This window comes from Glycine soja, chromosome 11 (genome assembly GCF_004193775.1).
Source record: "Glycine soja cultivar W05 chromosome 11, ASM419377v2, whole genome shotgun sequence".
Taxonomy (NCBI): domain Eukaryota; kingdom Viridiplantae; phylum Streptophyta; class Magnoliopsida; order Fabales; family Fabaceae; genus Glycine; species Glycine soja.
Window position 1 is genome coordinate 51,373,932 of NC_041012.1, and position 26,690 is coordinate 51,400,621.

Sequence of the window (26,690 nt, forward strand, 5' to 3'; positions counted from 1 at the left end):
TCAACACTTATTAATATTATAATTCTTATACAGCTACTCAATAGTATTCTTGTAACCATGCTAGATATTTGTAATTAGATTGGCCTTCAACGACGTAATGGAAGATTATGACTATTCAATAACTGGGCCTCTCTGAAGTGCATTTCCTTTTCTCGAGTCACCAAAATATATGGTGCCGAAAAATGGGTCTGGCATATTTTGTTGACAAACTCTGCCTTCTAACTAACTAATTAGGTGACCCTATGTTGCACATATAATTTAATTAATAGTTTCAATTGATGTATCTGACCAAAATTTTTATAAAAATTTGGTCAAATCATTTTAATATGAAAATATCAATTCAAATATATTTAATTATTTATATATGAATAAAATAAAATAAAAACTCATTTTAAATTTAATAATCACATGATTTAGTTTTTTTATGATTACGTTTACAGTGTTATTATTCATTAAAAATGGCATCAACAAATGACCGCATTTAAAACTATTTTTTTTATTTCAAATTGTAAATAAGCGTAATCTTTCAAATAAAAAAAAATTTAAGGATGTTGTATAAACATAGACACAATTTTCATGATATTTGCTTAACATGAGCAAATCTTTTTTTTTATTATTAATAAATGAGAAAATCTTGTTGTTCATAGTCTAACAATAACGTCAAGATTATAAGCTAGTAGTTAAGTGTTTGAGTATATTCTAAGTCGTATCTCTTTTATTATTCTGAATGAAATAAAATAAGTTGATTTACGTAATATAAAAAAGTTGAAACCACTTATGCACTCGGTTGATAATTATATGCATGACATTAATAATTAATATTGAAGGATTTTATGTAAAGATAATAAAGAGGAGAACGGTCATTAAAAAGTAAAATATTAAATTTCTTAACCTTTATATATTAATGTCAAAGAGAAACACTGGACTGGAGACAAGAAGTTAATTAACATAAAAAAAAACTAACATGAGGCGTGAAAGAAGTGAAATAACCACCGAAACCAATAATAAAACTCAAAGTAAATTTCACCAATACAATATTGTGAAGTTTCCTTGGATATATTTCTTTTTTACTTTTAGACTAGCCGTTAATACTTAATTGTTTCAAATATCTTATCTTGACAACCCCTACTATTTGAGAGTGATTTTAGCCTCTTTTTTTTCAACTCTCCTGAAAAAAGAGTTTTCACTGATCCAAAATTCGGTTGAGAAATAAATAATTCTCAATTTATTGATCATGTAAAAATTTTATAAACCATTATTTAATAACAAATCATTATATAATAAATTATTAATTTTTATAATAATTATATTAAAAATCATACTAAATTTTTTCTAACTAATTAATAAACTAAAAATTTGTACACTACAAAAGAAACATGCACTATTTTTACTAATGGAAATGGAACATAATTGAAGAAACTAGTTTTTTATAACACGATAAATTAAGATTCAAATTTTTTTATTAGAATTCACTAATTATTTTTAGTGTTGTATTGTATTTCGGGTTAAATTATATCTAATTTTGTGATTAATTTTCTTCCGAAAAACCTGATGTTTATATTTTAGTGTTAAATAATGTTTTAGCATTCATTTTTTACATTGATTAATGCTTTCAATTTTAATAAAGTATTAAAACTTTTATTTCAAAATTATCCCATATAAGTTATGCATTTTTCAATCAATCACCTTCACCAATCATTAATAAAATGAAAATAATGCATTTATATTAAAAAAATATTTGACTAAATTTATTTTTAATCTTTATATAAAAACTTAAAACATTAGTGTTTGTTATTTTTGTCCTGGTGAGTGACTACATATATCGTTCAATTTATTAAGAGACTAATTTTGTCTACAATGGGAACCATCGAATATAGGTTCTCTTATCATGTTTTGTTTTTTTACTTTTAAGTTGAATGATTTATTATTTAAGTTAAATGATTATTATTTAAATATAATTCAACTTTAAAACAATTATTATTTTACTTCACATTGTTTAATTGTTACTATTTATATCCTTTGATTATTGAACCAGTTATTATTCAAATTGTTCGATTAATAAAAATTTTTAATACTTATTAATAAAATTTTCAAACCACAGAAATCAAAACAAATCAAATTATAAAAAATTAATTTAATTTAAATTTTATTGACAATTTAAACCAAATCAAATAACAGGATACTTGATTTTCTTTGTGGCGAAAACCGTAAGTACTAGTTTAGGAGGAAGCATGTATTTGTAAAAGAAAAAAACGCAGGATAGTCCCAACCACACTAGATAATTTCTTAGTTGGTTTTATTTTGGGTGTTTCTGCTTCGTTGCGGTCTCGCTCTCTCTCTCTCTCCGGCCACTTCATCCTCCCACCGAAGCAGCCCCTCAACCAATCCCTAACAGACGCAACCTTCTCTCTTCAGCTCCTCTTTTCAACCTCTGCCGGAATCCACCAATTAGGTTCCGATCAACCTCTCACAGGTACGCTACTTCTCTTTCAATCCCTCTCTCGCGCTCCTCCTCCTTCGCTTTCTCTTTCCAATTCCTCTCCGTCAGCTATTTATTTCTATGCATGCTTTGATCCTGTTCAAACTCCTCGCAAATTAGGGTTTTCGCCTTAGGAGAGAAGCCGTAGTTTCCCGAGGTGAAAGATTTCTTTCTGTTTGGGGAACTGTTGTAAATAGGATTTGCGATAGTTTACGCCACACGAATCTCGAGTTCCAACTCTCTATAATCGTAGTCACAGATTCTTTGTGGCCAAGCATGAAAACAAGGGACTTCAGTTTCTAAATTTTCTGTTTCTTCTAGGGTTTTAAATTATGGAAATTCCGATAAATGTTGTATTACTGAAATCAACAAGAGCTTCAAATAGGTTGGCAATGTAGAGGGTTGATGCCCAACATGTATGCCTTGGGGACTCCGAACAGATGAGGGAAAGTCCCCAATATGTGACTGCAAGTCCTCCTAGAATCTCTGCCAATGTGAGAATTTTCCTTACACGGTGCTTTGTGTGTTTCTCATTTATTGTTGTAACTCATCTGCTCAACTTTGGTTTTTAAAAAGCCTTGGGTTTTATATTAAAAGAACAATTTTATTACTCTAAGTTAGAGATATAGGATTTTGCTTAGAGGTGACATGCGATTCTGTTTTAGAATGGGTGTTGTTAACCGAGTAATTTATTTGATTTATAATATGTATAACGCAAGCCTCTTCTAATACCACTTGGAAATGGCAGTTACAGTAATCTGTGTGGGATGACATTATTTTCTCCCTCAACCTCGAGTTTCTCATTGAGCCTGACTTGTTTGTTGTTTACTTTTAACTTTTTTAATATCGTTTTGCTATGGTAATTACAGTCACGTGTATGGGAAGGCATACTTTCCCCATAGTCCTCTAGTTTTGCACCGACTCAGATTGTTTGCCATTTATTTTTTAACATGTGTCATGTAAGCCTCACTAAAGACCATTTAGAAATGTCAATTATAATTACAGGTAAATTTTTAAATTGTATAGTTATATAAATATAAATTTTGATAGATGTGCATCTTATTCAATGGTTTTGTGTTTTTCACCTCTCAATTCCATTCTTTGATTTCTTGTATGATCTGCTTTATATCTTATTTAGGAAGGATTTTATCATTCAAATTGATGATTTATTGTAATTGAAAGTTAAGTGAAATCCTGCATTTAACTGAAATACTTCTAAATCTACTATAAAATATCCAAGAATGTAGTGGTGAAGGGTGATTATAGCAATAGCATGAATGCCGATTCCCATATATCTTTACTATTGCACAAATGGCTACTGGGTTCTATCAACAACCTTGCATCCTAGATACTGAATTCACCATCTTGTGTATCAGTACCACTTACTAGGTTCACTTTAAAGAAAGGCAAACCACAGTAGATTTTTAGTAGAAGGTGACAAACCACACACTGTAATGAACTTCACACTGTTGTACCCATACCATGTTCCTAATCACTATATGAACATTTTTTAGTTATTCAGCAAAAAAATAGGCTTGACGTTTCAAAATTTGTTTACAAAAATATTTTTAAAGGGTAGATTTTTGTTTAATCAAACTAGCAATATGCATTGTTTGAGTTGTGTTCAAATTCAATGAAGCATAAGTTGACTATAATAGCCAAAAAATTATTGTCCTGATTGCATTATAATTTAGAAATAGACTTGTGCATTGATTATTACATCCAATCACTTGGAAATTTGCATTTACATAATTTTTGGCATAAATTTCATTTATTCTTAGACTTGGCTCTCAAAAACAGAGAACTAGAGAACTCTAAAATTAATAAGAAAAAGAAAGCACATGGTCCTCTGCACAATTGTAAAGGATAGGATGGCAGCACTATCCCTTGATTCCAAAAAAACCCTGAACAATAATGTTAGGGCTTGTTTGTTGGGACTATTTTTTGGGATTTCAATTTCCAAAACAATATTTTGCTTATAAAGTTCTTCTCCAGTGACTGGATTGTCTGCCTGCTTTCTCTGTATATTATCAGTTTCTGCCTCATTTTTTGAGTTTTTTTATTATTAATTTTAATATAAATTATATAAACCATAGTTATCAGAATCTTTTGATTCATGATTTGAATCTTACAATTCGTTACAATTTGGCTACCTACTGATGCATATCATAAGATGAAATCTTAAATGACTTTATATCTTACAATAGAATGAATTTGTGTAATTTCATATCGTCGATACAACTCACACGCTTCAATGATTTGCTAACTTTTTTAACTTTTCTTTCATTAATTTTCGTGAAAAATTGAAAATTCATGTATGCGTAAATAGTTAAATGAAAAGGAATCGGAGAAAAGCTGAACTTATCCTATTAGATTATTCCACTACTTAAATAGTTAAATGTTTCGTTTCCATTCTTCTACAATAAAGGCCTCACAAACTCAAATATAACTAATAATTTTGTTATATAACACTTCTGTTATGTTCTTTTAAGTAATCAGCTTGATTTCATAACTTTCTGTCTTGATATCTTAAGTAAAGTCTTTGGGGATTATTGTCTTTTGAGTATATATTTATTCTTTCTTTTGCTATCATTCCTAGGTTAGAGGGGAAGGGGCTGTAAGTGAGGATGAACTTGCAACAAGCTGGGCAGCCTAAATCCTCCAATGGATATGGCCACCGAAAATCTGAAAGAGAAGGGGCAACTAAATCGGAGAATAAGATTCTGTCTGGGAAATTAAATGCCAACAGATTGGCAAATGCAGGTAAACTTCTGAGCTGCATAATGTATTATTATTTTATTTGTCACATCATTCAGAATGCTGATTTTTTTTTGTTAGTTTTCACAGGTGCAGTGACTGGCAGTAAAGGTGGCAGTTATGAGAGTCCTTCACATGACCGATTAGTATATGTAACAACATGTCTTATTGGGCACCAGGTGGAAGTCCAGGTGAAAAATGGATCCATATACTCTGGAATATTTCATGCAACAAACACAGACAAAGATTTTGGTATGTTCTGTTGCATTTTTTTAAATTGATTTTGGTCATATCGAAGACTATTGTTTTGAATTATTTCACAGCTAACTGAAGCAAAATAGATAAGCATGCTATTTTGGACAATTATTTCTTTTAGGAATATTTTGTTATTTCCTATTTCTGGTGATTTTTGGGATTTATCTCATTTCATTAAGACTTTATTCAGGAGTTATTGCTTAATTGGGATTTGACTAGGGTCGTTCTAGATCACTATCTTAATAGACTCCTGCTCCTGTTTTCATAATTAATTTTATAGGTCATAGAGTATTTGACTTCATTTGATTGTTATATCATCTTGTCATAGGAATCATTTTAAAAATGGCTCGTTTAACTAAGGATGGTTCTTTACGAGGACAGAAATCTGGCACAGAATTTGTCAGCAAGCCCCCTTTGAAGATTTTAATTATACCTGCCAAAGACCTTGTTCAAGTTACAGCACAGGTTTGCTACTTTGAACGATTTGCAATTCGCAGAGCACTTTTGTATTTGGTAGTTACTCAAGCTAAATATTTGTAATCTTATTAGTTTTGTCTGGATGCTGTATAGTCAGCTGGGGTTTTTGACAATTTATAATTAGCAGAAGTAGCTTTTTACACATTGCCAACTTGTTTCCTGATGATATTGTTGGTGTGTCAATCATGGCAGGATGTTGCTATTACCAGGGATGGCTTAGCTAATGAATCTCATCATGATATGCATCAGGAAATCATGGTTGATTCATTGATATCTCAATCTCGTCACGTTGATCTAGGGAGAGAATTAAAACCCTGGGTACCTGATGAAGAGGATCCACAATGCCCTGAACTGGAAAACATATTTGATGGCCATTGGAATAGGTTGCTTTCCTTTATAAAATAAATTTGTGAACTGTACAAGTATCACTTTCGTTAACATTTTCATGCTCATATGCAAAGTGAGTTGCCCTTATTCTCTTTCAGTACAAAGCTTTTAGTCTACATTAAAAAAAAAACTTTAAAATAAGAGTCCAGGGGTAAGTGGTAGATTTCAGAAGTATATTTTTTGGGCTTTCAGTCCATAATCATTTATGAAAGCTAATAAATGTTGCCCAAGGAAGACACATTCTTGATGTAGCAAAAAGGAAATAGGATTTTTGTGGTACATCCTTACTTGTTAAGAGAGGTTTGAGTGAGTATATGGAATTCACTAAAATACTATGATTATTTTCTATTTTCATTTTTTTTCAGAAGTATATGTTTCATCTCTTTCTAATTTCAATTTTTACACAAAATGTCCATTTTTGTTTACATTTTTTTTCTTTTTATATTTTTAAAGGGGATGGGATCAGTTTGAAACAAATGAGGCATTGTTTGGTGTGAAAAGCACATTCAATGAGGAACTTTATACAACAAAGCTTGAAAAAGGGCCTCAGACAAGAGAATTAGAAAAACAAGCTTTAAGAATAGCAAGAGAAATTGAGGGTGAGGAAACCCAAGATCTTCATCTTGCAGAGGTTCGTGTGGTTTCAATGCTTTTCTTGTTCTCATCTTTCTTTGCTGCTTGTGAGTTTCTGCTGTTTTTGGTATAATTGACTATTTGAATTCCTCAAACTATGTCATTTCTCAACAGGAAAGAGGCCTTCACTTACATGAAGCCTTTGATATTGATGAAGAAACTAGATTCTCTTCAGTCTATAGGGGTAAACATGTTGATGACAGTGGATTTGATGAGGACATACTGTTTGATTCACACAATTCTGAAACTTTTGGTGATGAAACTTTTGGTGGTGTGTTTGGTTCGGTCGTTAAGAGGCCTGGTGAAATAAGTGGTGGAAAAGGAAATGATGGAGCTCGAACATTGGCAAATTCTTCCTCCATGGTATTAAATCAATTCATGCATTTCATTTTCTAATTTTTAAAAGTGTGGCATTAAGTAATTCTTAATCGTTTGTCAAATTTGGAGGTCATTGGCTTTTCCTTTTTTTCTTATTAAATACTATTGTTAAGTTCTCACATCGATTAGATATGAACAGTGTAGTCCTTAGAAGACTTGGGTAGTTCTCACCTTACAAGTGAGTTTTGTGAGTTGAATTAGGCCTTAAGCATATTGTGTGTATGTGTACCTTATTTTAAGTAAATAGTTTCTTTTAGATTTTCTTGCATTTGGAAAGTCTTTGGTTATCTTAGAGACTATTTCTGGAAAAATAATCACTTATTTTTTCAGCAGCTCTCTCAAAATGTTGGCAAAAATAAATGATTATTTGTGCAAAATAAGCTGAACCAGACATGTACTGAAGACAATGGTTTGCTGTCTCCTGCTTTGCTTCTATATAGTATATTGTGGTTCTTTATTTTAAAATTTAAATTATTAGTAGTCAGAGTGAGTGTTATGAGTCTCACTAGGGCTAAAGAGTTACTAGCTTTGGTAGAGTTTAATGATATTATTGGATAACTGGTGCTGTAAAGCTGTAAAACTTTATCATGCTATGTGTAATGGTATTCTAACACTGGGGGCTTCTGTAATTAATTTAGTTGGCATGCACCATCAGTGTGAAGAAATTATACATTGACACAGACAGTAAAATTTTGATACTATATTTTTTTATTTATTTTAATTAATGAGAGAATGACATGGTAATCAATAATGCTATGTCAAAATATTAGTGAATGTCAAATGTCAATGTAAAATTACAATGGGGACAGATTTGTTTCGAAGTTTCATAAAGGATTCCTATAAAAGTGAGCTTGGAAATATCAAATTTGCATGTTTGGTATAAGTTTTGGGCAAACATTCCTAAGAATTGTTGATTTCCAGGCATGCAAAATCTTCATACTTCATATTTACTTTGCGTATGATTCTCATGGTGAAAGGTGGGTATCTTACATTCCCATGGGGATGGAAGTTACTTTTTAGAGTAACTACCCTTCCCATTTCATTGTTTCACATTTATTTCTACTCTTTTTTTTAATCAATTTTTGAATTATTTTTTTTTTCCTGAAACCACGAAATACCAATCAAATACATTCATGGGAATGGTTTTCCTAAGCATAATATTTCTGGGAATGAATTCTCAGGAATGCAATTAAACACTTCTTTGTCTTGAAAATCCAAATGTGGATGAAATAAATTAATTTGGTGAGACAAATAGTGTAAAATTTTCAGATTACTGACTGTGAAAACTACTAGATTAGTAAAATTTTCTTTAGAAAAAATTGGCAAAAAATTGGAACATGACTATTATTTTGAGTGATGTGTTCATGATTAAATTCTGTTTGAACATGTTCTGACAATCCTGATTCTTATACTTTTGAAATTGGTTCAACGTTAACCTTTAACAGTTCTGAGTCTTGTTGGGTAAATGTTGATATCAGTGTTATTTTTGTATGCTTTTGTCCCTCTTACAAAGTAATTTTTTACTTCTAAATACACCGTATTGCTTCCTGTTAATTATGTGTGCAGGATCACACACAATCTTGTCAATCAAATACCTGTGTGGATTTAAGCCGCTCTGGTTCTTATGATCATGCGAAGCAGTTAGCATCGGAACTCCCTGCCAAAAGCTACTCCACATCAGATGGGGAAAGCAGGTGTTTTTGTTGCCCTTTTCTCTTCTGTATCTACTTGCTTTCTCTGTAATGACTTGTATGTTTTCCAACATATGTCATTTCCAAAGTTCAAAAGCATAAATTTCATCTTTGTTATGATTTTTCATATCCAACCTTACAGGATTCAGGAGAACTTGAATAGTAATCAACATGGAGACAATGCTATTACCAAGGAAGAAAATCCAATTGTGAGTTGAAGTTTCTGCATTACTACTTCACTTGAGATTTCTATTAATTCTAACACTCCCAAATCTTATTTTTATTTTCTTTAATTGATGCAGCAAGTTGAGGAGGATGTTCAACTGTCAAGATCTGAGGGTCTGTAAAATATTTTTCTTAGCTTCCTCAAATTGAGCATATCTAAAGTGTTGTGCCTGACATGATGCAAATGAAACTAAATCATTCTCATATAAAGGAATATTCTGTTTATTATGAAGTGCTGAAGCTTTCTGTAGTACTCTTCGGTGCTTCTGAATGGCAAATATCACGTACATTCCTCTAATCTTAGCTTAGCAATTTTGGTGCAGATTCACAAGGACCACTCTACTCGAAGAAGGATGGCTCTGATAAAGGGGTATTATCTCCTAATGCCAGTTCTTATGCCCCTTCATCTCATACTTCATCTAAAACTCATGAGAAGATGGGATCACATGGAGATTTGATCGAGGGTTCAGCATCGGGCAAGGCTAATGGGGAAACGAAATCTGTAAATTCACGTGGAATACCATCTGGGTCAGATTTGGTTGGAGGCATTGCAGCATCTTCTGTTCCTGGTTTATCTCCAAGTTCATCAGTTTGTTCACTGTCTTCTGAAAAATCAACTCTGAATCCCAATGCAAAGGTGTGAAAGTTCAAGATTGACTTTTTGAAAAAGGAATATTTTTCACTAGCTGATTCTGATATTTTATATTACCGACATATGTCGGAGTTTCCCCCCTTTCATGTTATAAGGAATTCAAGCTTAACCCTAATGCAAAGAGTTTTATTCCATCGCCTGCTCGGCCTCCCACTCCAGTGTCTGATGGTTCCTTCTATTTTCCAACTAACGTAACTACTGTACCAAGTATGCCAGGCATGCCCGTGGGTATTGGAGTAAGTCATTCAGAGCATTTATTGAATATATAGAAGTGCACAGTTATGGGGTGGGGTTATTTCCATAAGGTTTACTGCAAAATTTGACTTTCAGCTTTAGACTAAAAGCATTATCCTGTAGTGCCAATTGACCCAGTTGTTCCACAATCACAACATATCTATGTTGTGTGTTGGTGTGCAGGTTATGACTAGCAGTTTGGTTGTCCAATCTTATGGTGTTTAAAATTTGTTTTAAAATTTCTGCTAGTTACTTGTTCTATATAAACATAAATGTCCCATTTTGCTGATTGTGTAAAATAGTTAGCAAAATTGAGTTCGGGTTGGGCTTGGTAAGCTCTTTTCTGCTTTGGTTGTGAACAAATTTCATTATTTTGCACATGGCTTGCAGATTGGACCTACTTTTGCTGGGCCACAACCTATCATATATAATCCTCAGGTAGCACAAATGCCGTCTCAAGGATATTTTCATCCGAATGCACCCCAGGTATAAATAATATCACGTGTAGTTTCTCACTGGTGTCTGTTAAGTAAATATTGGTTCTTTTAAGGTAATTGCTTAATATCTCATTGCAGTATGGACAGCTTCTTGGTCATCCTAGGCAATCTTTATACATGCCGAGTTACTTGCCTGTAAGAACTCTCGTACTTTGATTTTATTTTTTTATTTTTTTTTAAATTGGTTATTTATTGAAATTGTTTATATTTTATTTTACCATTGATTTCCATAACTTAATATATGCTTAATGCTCTACCTTGATGTATCATGCATCTTGGACATTAATTCTTGACACGGTGGAACATGATGTGTCTTCACTTTCGCATATCAAACTGAATTTGAACAATCTTAGCTGTAATCTTATATATACACTAGAGGAACTTTATGTGCTTACTAATGTTCTGGGAATCCTATCTTAAATCGATATTTTACAGGAAATGCAATACAAGGGACGAGATTATTGACGACTTGGCTATTCGTATTCTTGTTGGCAAGTCAAATCCTTGCATGAAAAGAATAAACTAAGTGGTTGTCCTGAAAAGTTTTAAACGAGGATATCTGCAGCTGATGGAAAAATCTCTAAAGGCTTATATTATATATTACTGCCAGGTTCGCTAATTCTGGGATATAATTTTATGACCTTGTGTTAACCCATACATCTTTTGGGGTTTCTCAGGCTTTGGCCGTGCGATAGATTAACTCAGATTGACCTTTTCCATCCCTCTCTTTTTAACTCTTTAATGCCATGAAAAATTTACTTTTTATAACTTTGCTCATTCATCCGACACTCTCCAACCATTGGGTTGTTGCCATGTTATATTTTTTACTGGTAAAATTCTTATATCCTTTTAATGATTTTATCATTTCACAAATTATTTTAATTTTGGATGGCTTTAGATGTGTGGCATTTCAACGTTAATGTATCATCAAACAAACGTGATAATCATGGGTAAATGAATCACTGGAAGATATTGTCACTCAATTGTCAAAAGCATACTGATTACAAATTAGGATTATGGTCAAAGGGAAAAAGGGAGAAATTGAACCGTTTCAAATTATTCAGTAATTCAAAATTTAATTTTACCTTGTTTTTAACAAATCGTCGTTTGTGGATTATTATTCAAACTCAGCGTATCAGGAAAATAAAGATGCTATTTTTTGAAAGTATCATTCATAAAATTATAATAAAATATCCTAGAGCAAACACCACATTAATTGACGAATGATGAGATCTTCCTATATTTATTTTCCAACTTCCCAAATAAAATATTTATTTAATGATACTTTCAATGATCCTTCTCTCAATTAAGAATTATTAATACTTTCATTTAGATATACACAAGTATTTTAATATGTGCATTATTGTACAAAAATGTTTATTTTATATAACTTAAATTTATAATAAATAATTTTGTAAATATATAATTTGTTTTTGTTTTGGATATATATTTTAGTTTTAAGAAAATAGTTAACATCTTTAAAGAATGGCAACTATAAACACTCATTTTTAAATAGAGAAGTATCCTCCAAAGTCAGGAGTCAGAGGAGGTGATCGCTGCTCTTTGAAACCAGCCTCACACCTGTGTAGGAGCAAACCTTCACACAAGTTCCATTGTTCAACTCTTAACTTGGAGCGGACAAGCCAGAATAATAACCTGCGCCATGTTCCATCATCTTAGTGCCGAGTTAGCTTTACCCAACTCGGCAAAACTAGCCGATGTGGGACTTGTCTCTGCTTTAGGTAGGAGTTGTCTAAAGAGTGCTTAGAGTGGTTGGTTTACTTGAATCTATTCGGGCAATAATAAGATAGACGTGAAACTGAAATTCCAAAGTGCATTTAACTTTGTCCTAGCTCAAGATACAGATCATTGATTTGATTAGATTAGATAGAAATATACGTACAATAATCTCAAATTCTAACTCGACCTTTGATTATTTCACAAACAAAATTATATGGTGCGGACACTGCCCCCTTGTGCAACAAACAATTCTATCTTCTAACCGTTGATTTGGAGACAAAATAATTCCAATGTTCTCCAACTAGATGCGGCCAATTTAATGTTTCCTCGTGAGTTTGGACAAAGGATAATATCTAGACCAGAAGAAGTAGTCAAGTAAGGCTAATTCAGGAGGAACTCTCTTCTCCACTTCGTCCCATATATCAATCAAGAGTATATGTCAATGGCGGTATCCAAATACTGGGCTTGAAGATAAATCATAACCCCTTATATTTATTTTAGTCCCTTCTGCTCTCTTATCATCTATATGTATTGGATTCTGTTTCTTAGGGCTAAACAAAAGCAGGTTAACAGTTGACTAATATATAAGGATAGGACATCAATTTGACAACATCTTTTTTTGATGTCTTTTTCAATTATTAGTTTACTGTTTATTGAATTATGATTGGTAATGTCTTAACAGGCACCTGTTCTGCTGTTCATGCTAGAATTGTTAGCATATACTCTGCATTCTTATCGTGTGTGTAATTTAAGATTGAAAAAGAATCTTTTGGAGTCACTTGTTTCTCCTTTTCCTTCTTTCAAAAGTTTTTTTTTTTTTTTTGTAGAATAAAAAAAAGTGGTTGACCAAAGTTTAATTGCTTCATCGCTGTTTAATTTGAGCCTTGACTTCATCTGATGTATTGCTTCTGAATGATTTATTAACTCTTAAGTATGAGATGATAAAGAGTGGTGGTTAAATAGCTATTTTTTTCAACATATTGTGCTTTTGTAACTTATTTCCTTCTAATCCTTTGGCGCAAAAAGTGGTCTTGTAAATCGCATAGAATAATATGTTGGGATGACTAAATTATTTAGAGATAAGAAAGAGGAAGGAAGCAATATAATATAGAACACACTTTGGAACATAGGACGGGGAAGAATGGAAGTAACAATCCAATAGAAGTAATTTTGCTTTTGAAAAATGTTTTGTGAACACAAAATTGGAACAATGAAAAGCTGTTTCTTTTACTTTTAATTTTGGAATGTAGTATTATTAAGATGCATGTATATGAAAAAAAGATAAAGAATAACCGAGAGATAATTCAATGTCCAGCACTAATGTACTATGTTCATTTGTTGATGTTTGAATTTTGTGTTATCCTTTCTTGAGTCAATCACCATGCTTCCTAATTCACGTAAGGTTCTTGTTGATAATAATTCATGAATTTATGCTCACTTATTGCATGAATTCTGATTTTGAAACTTTTCTGTAGCCGAATTTCTTTTGCTATAGATTTGATCTTTCTAATTGTATATCTTTTTCGATCTATCCTCTATTGTCTCCATCTTTAAATAAAGATTTAATATTTTTTTTTGAAAAATTATCTTACAATTTATATTATTAAGTGTAAATCAAAATATAATTTATATAGTCAAATTTTTATTTATTATAAATTTTAATTGTATTATAATAAATATTTATCATGATCAATGCATAAGTTAAAGTGATAATTTACTTAAAAATAAAATTCTTAATAATAAAATTTTAAAATATTATTTTTGAGATGTAATAATATATTAAATATATTTTAGTTCATGTAAATAAGGCAGTGTTCACTTTTAGTCTCTCCAAAATAATTAAATAGTAGCAATAGTATATAAATTATTATATGAATTTCTGTATAAATATCAGGTTTTTTTTATTATAAATTATACTATTTCTTTCCCTCTCTTAATTATAATATTTGTTGTACAATGTAATGTAGAAATAATAGTCCTCTTCTGAAGAGTTAATCAGAAAAGCATGTGGTAGAAGCAGGAAGCATGATGATGAAAGAGTGCGATGCGAAGCGATGCTCCATTACTATATATTTTTTTTTTTTAAAAAAAAAAACAGCCAAGAAAGAATAACAACAGGGACAACAAAACGACAAAAGGGAATGCATAAGGATAAATTATTTTTAACTCAAAGATTTTTAAAATTAGATTCTTGATTTTAAAAATGATTTTTTTTTCTTTTAACATAAGTTGGGAGGGTGGCAGATGAGTGTAGTTGGTGTGCTAATGCAAAAGAGTCATTGTTTTTAAGACCAACACAAGTAGAAGTCACTTTAAGGGTCAAGACTTAGCACTAAAGCCTAGAGACCAAAAAGACTAAAACAATGATGGAGTCATTCAAGTGTGATGTTTGAGTCAGAGTCTTTTCTAAGCTTACAAAGTTTCAAGGCAGAAGACATGCACAGCTTCTGATTCCTCTCCAATTCATTCAACTTCCCGTCTCTCTTCTTTGAACCTTTTGTTCTTCCTTGCTTTCTTTTTTCATTTATCTTTACTTTTTTTTTCCTTCCCTTGTAATTTTATGACATGCCAGTGAATATGTAAAAGGGTAGCAATTGGAGCTTAAGATGATAGAACTCATCGTTGATGCTTTATTTCTTTTTTAGCAAGGATTTTATTTTTTGAGCATGTATATTGTGGAAAGTGGGAATTAAACATTTATAGAAAGCTTTTCACCATTAAACCTCAAAGAGGAACGATTTGCATGTATTCTATTGTGTTGATTCAAATTGTCTTTTCACTCTTTTGTCTCAAGAAAAATTTAGGCAGATCCAGGTTTCTCATATCTATTTATCTTTTTTCCTTTTTTGAAGGTAAGTGGATTATTGTTCTAAGAGGTAGGCCTTGAGCCAGAGTGGAAAACAATGAATTGCTTATGTGAGAAAGACTATGGTCTATTTTCTTCTCATTCAACATCCCCCTATGTTTTTGGATAACAATCATGGGCGAATTCTGAATTTGAAGACCAACGATCATCTATGTCCAGAAGTTTGAGTTTGAAAGTGGATGTTCTTCCATAACAATGCCACAAGAGCAAGACATTTAGTTTTCAATTCCAAGAACACGATGCATCTTCAACTAAATCCACTGAACAATCTTATCCTGAAGTTGGTACGACACAATCCGGTATTTGAATTGAAACCCTGTCATTTTGTATAACTCTGAATGTTTGTGCATATCAACTGTTGTTTGATCACTTCTTTCTACTATTGGTGTATATATTTCGTACTGTAAAACTGTAGCAGTACTCTCTATGGTAATCCTATGTTGCACTATCTCCTCACTTAGCATTGGCTATTGGATAAAAATTGTATCCATCCATATCATGGATGTTTTTCTTCTGAAAGTTAGAATTTGTAATTCTTGTCAAATTCCCTGGCATGTTACTTCATAAACCATATTGATGAGTATTTTCTCTGCTTTTTTTGGATACTAGGTCAAATTTCTGTCCAGCATAGTTCTACTGATTCAATACTTATTAGAACTGGGGGAAAGAGTATGGGATGTGCCATCAGGTCATTTATGGGGAGTCAGGATTTCACTTTCCCTCCTCTACTACTGGATCACAGACAAATACTTGTAAGTAGATATATCCTCAAGTTCTTGTGGATGGAATTTATACTTTAGACTAATAATTAATACTAATCCAATATGTTTTCCACATTCAGAGGAATACATTTATGTTTCTTCTTTACGAATGATATTTTTTGGGCATTTCTAATAATATCAAGTTTTATTCCTATTTTGACATTTCTAATTTCTGAAATTTTAGTCCCGATTAGATATATTTTCCTTACTATTATTTATGTTACCTCATCTCCATTTCATTATATTGAGATTCACCTTATAGTAAGAAGTCAAAAACATTCTTCAGTTTTGATTATTGACTGGCATTTCATGGCATCACATTATGATTTGGTCAAAATATTTTACTTATAGATATCAATGAGGCTATCCCTTCATCCATGGTTATTCTTAGTGAATTTGATAGGATGCTATTTTTTTTTTTACTATGGCTTTGGTGTTATTCTTAGAAATAGGGTGAGAAGGGCCTTTCTAGTAAAACATTGAATTAACTTTGTATATAGGTTCCTCTTAATTTAGACTGAATTTTGACCAAATCCTTTGAGAAACTTTCAAATAGATGTTTGAAGACTGAAGTAAATGTCGCAGTTGGCAAATCCTGTTTATAATTTCTTGTGCTTCTTTTAAATGGATCATTAGAGTTCAATGCTGTCAGTTGTTTTTTAGTTTTTTACATCCTTCAGAATATTTTCAGCAGTAATCCATGCTTTAATTAATTTTTAAGGTTTGTTGTGTTACCAAATAATTTACCAGTGTGCAGATGCTCGTTATTCCTAAAGTTGGTCCATGGAGTCTCCGTCTATTTAAAAATGTTTCTTATTTCTCCTTTACATCTCGTTTATTCTTATTTTTTTTCATTCTTTTTTCTTATGGTGGAGAATTTCTTATCTCTGGCACAAGATTTTCTTGATTACCAATTTTTAACTGTTGGAGATGCAATCTTTACAAGAATATTCTTCTTGGCCTTTTCAATAGTTGACGGTTTAAGAAAGCGGGCTCTCTATAGGGTCGTATTGCACTAACCAAGCATCAATTCTTTGGATTTCTTATATGATGTTTTTGTTAGAGATACGATTAGTTAGCTATTAGTAGTATTATTTAGTTACTTTCCTAATCTCAGTGTAAATCATGTAAATGTGCCTACGCATAGGCGATTTCAAGGCCCGGCTACCCTGGGCAATTGCCCAGGCTCTGGCCCAAATTCATATCAGAAAACACCACTTCTTCGGGGTCCCCAATTTTATTGAGAAAAGCAGGACAAGACACACATGAGAATGTGTAGTTGATAACAGAGAAAGAGAGAGAGAGAGAAAGTATGGATCTAAGAACGAAGGGGTTTGAAGGAAGTGAGATTCCTGAAATGGAGCCAAGGCTTCTCCAGCACGGTGGCTTGGTAACTGGCCGTGGTGGATCCATTCTTGACCTTGAGGACCAGGCGGTAGTTGGTGCCGGCCACGACCTGAGTCTCGCCCTTTGATACCTTGACCAGCGTCAGCTTTGCCCCAGAACGCTTGTCGTACTCGCTCACCGCGTAGTTCGCGATCTCCGCCACGTGGCTGTCGTTCACGTCCTTGATGGGGCTCCAGCCGCCCAGCGCAGATTCCGACCGCCGGGCAGCGTAGGAGACCAAGACGAGGGAGAGGAGAAGGAGACAGTGGTGTCTCATTTTGAATCAAACGCTGGATCCTAAATTTGTGTCGCAAGGGATGGGGCTGGTTGTTGCTGCTATTTATAGCATTGGAAAAACGCGGTTAACGGGCTTGTCCTGAGTATTCTCGTTTGGGCTAGCGCATGTTTGCCCTTCTGCTTCCTAGATATTGCGGCTGAAACACGCGTTCCTGTCCTCGCTTTTTTAAAACGTTAAATAGTGTGTTAAGGAATCAAAGCTGGTAACAATTTATAATATAAAAAACATAGCTGCATGTCAATCTCTAATTAAATCCTACAAATATTAAGGTGAGTGGGTGATTTTCTCAAAGCTTAAAACGATAGAATTCCTTTCAACCAAATGATTTTCTCAAAGCATTTGTTTACTAGAACAGAGATTGTAGGCAATTCACCCAGTGATGGCATGAGAAGAGACAGCACAACAATCCCAACAACTTTGAGTGGTACGCCAACTTTGAACATGTCTTTAATTTCTATGTGTCCAGTGGCAAAGCCAACTACATTTGATGGTGTTGAAGTTGGAAGCCAGAAAGCAAACTCGGTTGCTATTCCTCCAGGGATTATAAGAATAAGAGGGTGCACATGCATAGTTCCTGCTATGTGATAAAGAAGTGGGACAAGAAGGGTGGCAGTAGCAGCATTAGAGGTGATGAACTCAGTAACAATGCTACATATTAGACTAACAACAGTAACGGTGAATTTGCTATCTTTAAATTTTTGCCCAGGCTTTATAATTTTTCTGGCTCCGCCACTGTGCCTACGTAATCAACTTTACTCACTAACAATAAAAAAATTTAGTCTTTTTACAATTTTCTCTTCATCCTCTCTCATGATCAGCCATGTTTCAGTTTTTTAAATTAATTAATTACCTTGCACAATAATTAATCTGATGAGATAGCTCATGCCCAACCAGTGGAAACTGCTCCAGCTCGAATTCCTCCTATGCCATTGGATGGCTCGGAAGAACCCATATATGTGAATTCAAAGCAGGACCATGCTATTCTGAGGCGAAGACAGTGTCGAGCAAAACTCGAAGCACTTAACAAACCCATCAAGGATCGGAAAGTAAGTGTGTTTATCATATTTTCTCTCTTTTCTCCAAGAACAATGTCTGTTAAACCACACAAATAACATAGTTCTGCAGCCGTATCTTCACGAGTCGCGCCATCTACACGCGTTGAAGAGAGCTAGAGGCGCTGGTGGACGCTTTCTCAATACTAAAAAACCCTTAAAATCAAATCATACACGCGGGAATATTGCAAAATTTAAAATGCATCACATGAAAACTATAGAGATGGTGCTGATGATGTCTCATATGCATCTAACAGTGATGCAAGAAATATTGATCCAATCCAAACTATGGACACTTGGTTCGGTTGCAAATTTAAGATCCATCATTGTTGATCTTCCAAGATCTCAAGAATAAAAAAATAAAAAATATGGATAAGATGAACAAAACGACGCTATGATCCACGGGGAATCGATAAGTCGAAAGAGGATTCACCACAAAGGAATAATTTCCTTGATAGATTTTCAGTCAAAAACCAAAAAAGAGCCTAAATTCTCTCTAAGCATGAGTTTAATTTCAATTATGTCAAAGGTTTTTTACAATTAAAAATTTCTGATTATTTATAGAACTAGGCTTAAGAAGATAACTAAGTCTCTAATAAAGTATATTTATATAAAGTTCAAGCCCATTACACAAATAAATAAAAATTAAAAAATTTCATAAATTCACGTTAAAGGTGTGTGTTAAGCTTGACAGTTCACATTAAGTCCTCATACTAAATCATACCATTCGCACTAAGCCCAATTTCTCATCGGATTGAAATTAGGCTAAACTGGACAGCTCGTACTAAGCCCAGGTGTACTTGTTTAGTAATCTTCAACTTACTCCAATTCAACTCCTTATGATTTTCTCCTTCCATACCTTTAATGAGTAATCCATCCTTAACCATCTCTTTTCATAAAAGCTTGACTCTAGAGTTTGTCTCCTTTCAACTCATGAAGGGTTTCTAGATCCTTATGTTCTTTGAATAGTCCTGTATGGTAGTGGTACCACTCATCACCCTCTATTTGTCTACATGTGACTAAACTGGCTTGTTGTCGGGCACATCACTTTGCTTGTGTTGTGTTCCATTGGAAAGACATCCTTGACTCATATTTATTATTACAGTAATAGTGTTTATTTTGATTTTCCTCCACATCGGCATTAGCCTATTGTATGGCAAAATCACCATTCTGGGTTACTTTTAGAAATTATTTACCAGAATGGGTCTCTTTGCTTTTTATTTACTAAGGGGTGCTGTTTTGGCAGGGAAAGTGCTTACCTGAGGGGCGCTTACCGGAGGAAGGCGACACGTGGCCGCTGCTGCAGGCGGTGCTGCAGGTGGTGCAGACGGTGCTGGAAGCGCCCTGCAACAAAGCGCTGAAGGTTGCGCCCTGCATGCAGGCGCTACTGGTCGCGCCCTGCACGCAGGCGCGTTCCGTCGTGCCGTTCCCGAGGCGCCTTGGTTCGCACCCTGGCCCCAGGCGCGTCCAAGCGCCCTTAAATGGGGTCCCCCCCTCCCCCAAACCCCCCCACGAAAGCTGTCCCCCCCTCCCCCAAACTCCCCCTTCGTGTTCCCCCCCCCCCCAGCAGTCCCCTTCCCATTCCCCCCTCCCCAGCAGCAGGTTTTTCTTTTTTTTTTTTTTTGTTTTTTTAATTTATTTTATTTATATAAATGATTATATTTTAATCTTTTTATATATATATAATTTTTTTTTGCAGCCAGCTTCTCCCCTGTTTGCAGGTTACCCTTCCCTTGTTTGGTCAGTTTCTTTTATTTTTTATTTAATGTATATAAATTGTTATATTTATATATATATATATGTGTGTGTGTATATTTTTTTTTGCAGATAGGCAGTTTATATTTTTTAGTGGATTTATTTGTAGAGGTAATTATTATTAGTTTGATAGTGTGTTATATTTTTAGTGCTTTGTTATATATTTTTTTCTAGGTAGATAGGCAGTTTAAATTGATATATATTTTTAGTGCTTTGTTTTTTATTTTATAATAATATAAAATTGTTAATTATTGTTGAAGATAATTATAGATAATAATATTGTTATTTAAATACTATATAAATTGTTATATTTTAATATATATATATATATATATATATATATATTTTGCATATAGGCAGTTTATATTTTTTAGTGGATTTATTTGTAGAAGTAATTATTATTAGTTTGATAGTGTGTTATATTTTTAATGCTTTGTTATATATTTTTTTTGATAAATAGGAAGTTTAAATTGATATATATTTTTAGTGTTTTGTTTTTTGATTTTATAATAATATAAAATTGTTAATTATTGTTGAAGATAATTATAGATAATAATATTGTTATTTAAATATTATATTATTATTTTTGTTAATATTTAATTATATTAGTTATAATTGATGTTATTTGCAATTGTAAGACTTTGTTGTTGTTGGGTTGATAATTTTAGTTTGTAGAGTATAATTTTAATTAAAATTAATAATAAATATTACTAGAATATTGCTATTGAGTGTATTTAAAAAAGAAAGGCATATTGAGTTTGATACAATATATCAATAGTTTAAAATTAAAAATAAACTCTAAATTATAATTAATAACTTTTAAAATAAAAAGTTAAAATTAAGAAAGAAAATTGTTGTGTGTCATTATAATTCATTTACTTAAATTATGTGTTCATTTCTAAAATTTAAATTATGTGTTCATTTCTAAAATTTAAATTATGTATTTTTTTAGAATATTGTTTGCGTATGTATTTAAAATGTATTTAAATATATTGTAATTTATTATTAATTATTTATGATATGTGTGATTATTAATTTTTTTTCTTGTTATACAGGAGTTTTAATATGGCAAGTTCGTCATCATCTAATCATTATGACGTGGCATCTGGACCATTAGAGGATGATTTACTGTGGATGCAAAAAAACCATATATCACAACATATTTGGAATGGTGCTAATCAAAGGACGTTAAAAATTCGACGAGCTACACCACTGTATAATCATAGAGAAGCACCGCCCGAGGAAATTATTCCTTTATTACAAGTTTCGGGTTTGTACCCGATAATGAAATTGGCGCAATTGAAGATAAATGGAGCATTAGTTAATGCTTTTATTGAAAGGTGGAGGCCAGAAACACATACATTTCATTTGAAGTGTGGCGAGGCAACTATTACACTTCAAGATGTTTCTGTGCTACTTGGTATTTCTGTTGATGGAAGACCTTTAACCGGCAATACAAATATTGATTGGTTTGAGTTGTGCCATGAATTATTGGGTGTCATGCCTGACGATGATGCAGTTGACGGGAACTCACTTTTATTGAGTTGGCTGACTTCTCAATTTGCAAATATTAATGATTTCATAGGCAACCAACAAGGGCTTGAAAGATTTGCTCGAGCTTGGATCTTAAGATTCATAGGAGGCGTGATGTTTGTTGATAAAAGCAGCAAAAGGGTGCCAATGAGATATTTGCAATTTTTGAGAGACCTTAGAGAGTGCAGCACTTATGCATGGGGAGCTGCTCTTCTGGGTAACCTTTATAGAGAGATGTGCATCGCAACAGACTATCATGCTAAATCAATAGGCGGTTTCACTCTCTTGATTCAGTTATGGGCATGGGAACGATGCCCAACGTTAGCCCCGTCAGTTATTCCTCCACAACAACAAAACGCGCCACTTGCTTACAGGTATACTTTCCTTTAATATTTTGAATTGATAATTAATAAATATGGTTGCTTGATGTTAATCATTATTATACGTAACATCTTATTTTGTTATTTGTTTTTTTGTGAAGATGGTTAGGAGGTGAATTGCATCACATAGGCAATGACAATTTACTTGAGTTTCGTCGTAAATTAGATGTCATGAAACGCGACGAGGTAATAATTTTGACATTTGTTTATTAAATGATGTTCTAATTGTTACTTAATTTATTAAATTTAACTTTTATATGCAGTTTGTTTGGGTCCCTTATGCTGGACATGTGGAAATGAATTTGAGTCAAGTTTGTTTTATTGGGTCTGTATTATGGACATGTATCGTACCACTTATTTGTTTTCAAAAAGTGGAATGGCACCAGCCGGATAGAGTCATGCGACAGTTTGGAATGCAACAACCTATTCCGGGCCCAGTAATGCAACCCGAAAACATACATGACTTGACCTTAAAGGGAAAAGAAGGAAGAAATTGGATGCGACTAATGCAACCCGCGCTTAATGAATGGAATAGTCGCTATGAAAGGAGAGTAGAACAAACGCCGCCACAAACAGGGACCCTTAGTCTGAACTCTGAATATATGAGGTGGTACAGGCGTAAGACAAAAGTTTATGTCGACCCAAAACATGCAAGAAGAGGACTATTGGTATAAATTGTTCATTATAATTTAGAAAATAATGTTGCGTTGAAGATTATTTTAATAACTATTCTTTTATTTTTTTATGTAGGGTGAAATCGTGGAAACACTACATTTTATGGTGTCGCCTGTTGGGAGAAGGGTTTGTACTTTTGATGATTTACTGCCATGTATCGAGAAGATCACTCTTATATCTGAAGAAGAGGATAGGATACTTGAGGCACATCAAGATGCTCCCCCTTCTCAGCCACAATTTGAACATCAACAGTTTAATATACTACAGCGAAGTGTGGAGACTCGAGGCTTAGGGCGACGTCGGCAAACTGTGGATGCAGCACCGTACAGTTTGCCTCCGATGCCAGAACGAGAACATGGAATGTATTACACACCGCCGGTATTCACCCAAGAACCATCGCAGATGGCGCCGATGTATTCATACCCACATGATTTCCAACCAGGGTACAGTATGACAGGCATATTTGGATCCTCTCCTCCTTCAGGGGGGACTCCTTCATTCACCCAAAATAATGAACTACCGACCCCAAATGCTCCACTTGGTGGTCCGTGGAATGTACCTGGAAATATACCCGACATGAATGACTTATTGGGGGTCGATTTACGTCATGATTTCTCTGCCGAGGCTGACGAAGTGGATGAAAGGGGGAATCTTAGAAGAAGAAACCCTGATAGGGCAGCTAGGAATTGGGATCGGCCATGTGGGACATCGTCGCGGCATCACAGACATAGTCATGATTGATTAATAATGGGTTTACATTGTATTGTTTTTTTCCATGTACTTTGTATTGTTTTTTTTTCTTCATGTTTTAACAATGTCATGTACTTTCAAATATTGTTTTCATGTTAATTTTATATTATTGTTACTTTAACGTTCAATCTTATTGTGCAATGCTTTTAAAATAAATTACGATAATGTCACTGACACATAAATGTGTTTAAGAATAACAAAAAGAGAAGTAAACATTTCATTATCATATGATCTAATACATGACATCAACAACTGCCTTGTTGAGATTGCAATGGACAATTACGCCGGTTGTGTCCTACTGTCCCACATCTGCCACACTTGTAGCGACTTTGCGATGGCTCCCTCCAATCCATTTCATTTCTTAATCGAGTTGATCTTGGCCTTCCTTTTTTGTCACGAATAAAACTTGGATCAGGCACAAGTGTCCACGGGTCATCAGATGGGACAATCGCATCGTCATTCCCAAGAGGCCACCATTGTGCGGAGTAAGCACGTAATATGTAGTCATTTGTGTACACAACATCTATATATTGATAGAAGTTGATGCTAACAGTACCACACGCAGCAATGATATGAGAGCACGGATAATGGTAAGTAGTAAATTGTCCACATTGACAGTAGCGCTCATTCAAGTTAACTGTCCATTTATGTCCACCTCGTTGAGTCATAGGGTCGAAAGCCTCCTCAACCTCAAATATTGTTCTCTGAATATCATATGTCCGAACAATGTGAGAACAAGCCTTTTCTTGATTTTCCCGAAGTTTTTTCATGACGTGTGAGCAATATATTTGACCATCGCGTATTTCCCTTTGTGCTTGACGACCACGATCAACAAAATACTTTCGACACCTGCTGTATGTTGACTTCACAAGGGCAGTTATTGGTGCATTGCGACATCCCTTAAAAACTTTATTTACACATTCGGATAGATTGGTTGTCATATGACCGTATCTACGACCTTCTTTGTCATATGCCATTGTCCATTTTTCTTTTGAGATCTTCCCAATCCATGCTTTTACTGGGGGACTCAGCTCACAAAATTTATCAAAATTTCTATCAAAAATATGCTTACACGGGGTGTATCCTGCACATAATAAATTATCCACATTAGTCAAATTTGCATAACAAATAACATATATGTTATATATGAAATAATATATGTTAGATATGAAATGTTACCTAATTTTTTTAACATTTCTTTTTGTTTCCCATTCTTAAATTTGTGATTAAAATTACTTGCAATGTGGCGCACGCAATACACATGATACGCATGAGGAGGTTGCCACCCAAGTGCTTCATTCGCAACAGCTACCTTTATACTTGCATGACGATCAGAAATGAGACAGATACCATCTTTATCTGTGACATGTTCACGCAAGTGTGCCAAAAACCATGACCACGCTGTTAATGTTTCCCCCTCAACCACAGCGAATGCAAGCGGAAGAACATGACTATTTCCATCTTGTGTTGTTGCAATTAACAGCGTACCGCGATACTTCCCATACATGAATGTACCATCAACTTGTATGACTGGTTTGCAATATTTAAAAGCCTCTTTGCATTGACCGAAGGTCCAAAAGACTCGATGGAACTGTCGGTGTTCACGGCTGACAGTATTGCCAACAACAAAATCATCATCACAAATTTGATAATACGATCCTGGCGAATGATTTTGCATGTGTTTCAGCCATGACGGAAGAACGGCATAAGACTCATCCCAGTCGCCATATTCAATTGTTATTGCCTTTTGCTTTGCCTTCCACGCTTTCCTGTACGAAATGTTGTAATTAAACATTCCATTGATCCTCTCTTGAATCAAAGAAATCTTGAGTGACGGATCTTCTTTGATCATCCCTATAAAAATAAGTACGAAAAATTATTGTACACCACACCAACAAACACAAAAAAAAGGATAAATAAGAATGAAAATTTATAATCATACCTAGTACACAAGTGGCAATCAAATTAGAATCCAATTTATCATGGTCTTGAGTTATACTCATATTCAAGCAACTGTGTGGTCCTCCCCATTGCGTAACTTTCCATGTATCAGTTTTTTTTGATAAAATTGCCCTCATATAAAAAGGGCATGGGATGTCATCGCTTCTATTTCCACAACAGACGACATATTTCTGCGATTTAGATTCAACAACTTTGAAACTTTGATGCACTTTCATTACATATTGTTGTAATGCATTTTTTACTGCTTTTGGTATCAAATTCCATACCAACATATAATTCTTGACCCATATTAAAATTTGATTCCATATCTAAACCGCAAATTTCTTCTTGGTCAGGATAACTCCAATTAATATTACTATAGTGAGAAGCAGAATCCCAAAATGGAGTCTGACTTCCACCTACAAAAACAATATACCAAAAATTTATAATTCAAGGGTAGAGAATTATTTAAATATTATAATATTTATTTATATATAACAATAAATATACCTTCTCCCGATTGCACAACTGTAAGTGGTTCGATCAAACGGGCAGCTTCATCATCTGTGTCAGACATTTCATTAATATCCTCATCCTCATCTAGTGAGTTCTCAACGTATGAATTAGATATTAAATAATCATCATCATCAAAATCTTCTTCTGAATTTGTTCCAACTGTTGCACTACCCGATTCATTGTGAGACATATTATTTCCGCATGATAACAATGAATTTGTCAAATTAATTGCAGAAGCACCCGCAACATCAACTTCAACACATAATTCTATGACAGACATTTCTTGTTGTTGTTCAAAACTTTGAATCATTGTTTCAACATCTTCATCGTCACAAATTTGCAGTGCAATATATTTACCTGCAACTAAAAATC

General features: G+C 33.5%; 4 protein-coding genes across 8 annotated transcripts; 2 read left to right on the forward strand and 2 right to left on the reverse strand.

Moving 5' to 3' along the window:
- Nucleotides 1-2,255: 2,255 nt before the first annotated feature.
- On the forward strand, nucleotides 2,256-11,521 carry LOC114376182 (polyadenylate-binding protein-interacting protein 3-like). Of its 3 annotated transcripts, none has more exons than XM_028334150.1 (15): nucleotides 2,256-2,473; nucleotides 5,079-5,242; nucleotides 5,318-5,488; nucleotides 5,820-5,956; nucleotides 6,161-6,351; nucleotides 6,809-6,986; nucleotides 7,103-7,351; nucleotides 8,933-9,060; nucleotides 9,200-9,266; nucleotides 9,360-9,396; nucleotides 9,606-9,919; nucleotides 10,030-10,170; nucleotides 10,559-10,654; nucleotides 10,744-10,800; nucleotides 11,101-11,521. In XM_028334150.1, exons 2-15 carry the CDS (start codon nucleotides 5,107-5,109, stop codon nucleotides 11,128-11,130), a joined length of 1,932 nt encoding a protein of 643 aa, XP_028189951.1. In that variant the 5' UTR covers nucleotides 2,256-2,473; nucleotides 5,079-5,106; the 3' UTR covers nucleotides 11,131-11,521. The 3 variants fall into 3 exon arrangements, with proteins under 3 accessions (XP_028189951.1, XP_028189952.1, XP_028189953.1); XM_028334151.1 differs by having other exon boundaries at nucleotides 5,084-5,242; nucleotides 11,101-11,392; XM_028334152.1 differs by having other exon boundaries at nucleotides 2,257-2,473; nucleotides 5,327-5,488; nucleotides 11,101-11,392.
- A 3,171-nt stretch (nucleotides 11,522-14,692) lies between these two features.
- LOC114376485 (protein MAINTENANCE OF MERISTEMS-like) lies at nucleotides 14,693-23,978 on the forward strand. 3 transcript variants are annotated; one of them, XM_028334633.1, is made up of 8 exons: nucleotides 14,694-14,882; nucleotides 15,258-15,570; nucleotides 15,881-16,023; nucleotides 20,468-20,508; nucleotides 21,579-22,430; nucleotides 22,538-22,622; nucleotides 22,700-23,104; nucleotides 23,187-23,978. In XM_028334633.1, exons 3-8 carry the CDS (start codon nucleotides 15,943-15,945, stop codon nucleotides 23,850-23,852), a joined length of 2,130 nt encoding a protein of 709 aa, XP_028190434.1. In that variant the 5' UTR covers nucleotides 14,694-14,882; nucleotides 15,258-15,570; nucleotides 15,881-15,942; the 3' UTR covers nucleotides 23,853-23,978. The 3 variants fall into 3 exon arrangements, with proteins under 3 accessions (XP_028190435.1, XP_028190434.1, XP_028190433.1); XM_028334634.1 differs by having other exon boundaries at nucleotides 14,693-15,555; XM_028334632.1 differs by having other exon boundaries at nucleotides 14,694-15,570.
- Nucleotides 17,237-17,818, reverse strand: LOC114376487 (cysteine proteinase inhibitor 1-like). The gene has a single exon (XM_028334637.1). It carries the CDS (start codon nucleotides 17,693-17,695, stop codon nucleotides 17,351-17,353), a length of 345 nt encoding a protein of 114 aa, XP_028190438.1. The 5' UTR covers nucleotides 17,696-17,818; the 3' UTR covers nucleotides 17,237-17,350.
- A 128-nt stretch (nucleotides 23,979-24,106) lies between the features above and the next one.
- On the reverse strand, nucleotides 24,107-26,598 carry LOC114373405. Its single transcript, XM_028330868.1, has 5 exons — nucleotides 26,313-26,598; nucleotides 26,094-26,221; nucleotides 25,804-25,993; nucleotides 25,041-25,715; nucleotides 24,107-24,945 (listed from the first exon to the last, which is right to left on the reverse strand). Exons 1-5 carry the CDS (start codon nucleotides 26,596-26,598, stop codon nucleotides 24,107-24,109), a joined length of 2,118 nt encoding a protein of 705 aa, XP_028186669.1.
- Between the last annotated feature and the right edge of the window lie 92 nt (nucleotides 26,599-26,690).

Bases quoted from the DNA above. Each gene is read 5' to 3' on its own strand.
- LOC114376182 (XM_028334150.1), top strand. From the start codon at position 5,107: ATGAACTTGCAACAAGCTGGGCAGCCTAAATCCTCCAATGGATATGGC. The intron at 5,243-5,317 runs GTAAACTTCTGA...TTTTTTTGTTAG, and splicing joins CAACAGATTGGCAAATGCAG to TTTTCACAGGTGCAGTGACT. The intron at 10,171-10,558 runs GTAAGTCATTCA...CATGGCTTGCAG, and splicing joins GCATGCCCGTGGGTATTGGA to ATTGGACCTACTTTTGCTGG.
- LOC114376485 (XM_028334634.1), top strand. From the start codon at position 15,943: ATGGGATGTGCCATCAGGTCATTTATGGGGAGTCAGGATTTCACTTTC. The intron at 22,623-22,699 runs GTAATAATTTTG...TTTTATATGCAG, and splicing joins ATGTCATGAAACGCGACGAG to TTTGTTTGGGTCCCTTATGC. The intron at 23,105-23,186 runs GTATAAATTGTT...TTTTTTATGTAG, and splicing joins ATGCAAGAAGAGGACTATTG to GGTGAAATCGTGGAAACACT.
- LOC114376487 (XM_028334637.1), bottom strand. From the start codon at position 17,695: ATGAGACACCACTGTCTCCTTCTCCTCTCCCTCGTCTTGGTCTCCTAC.
- LOC114373405 (XM_028330868.1), bottom strand. From the start codon at position 26,598: ATGTCTGTCATAGAATTATGTGTTGAAGTTGATGTTGCGGGTGCTTCT. The intron at 26,222-26,312 runs GTATATTTATTG...TTGTTTTTGTAG, and splicing joins AGTTGTGCAATCGGGAGAAG to GTGGAAGTCAGACTCCATTT. The intron at 25,994-26,093 runs GTTGGTATGGAA...TCTAAATCGCAG, and splicing joins ATATGGGTCAAGAATTATAT to AAATATGTCGTCTGTTGTGG.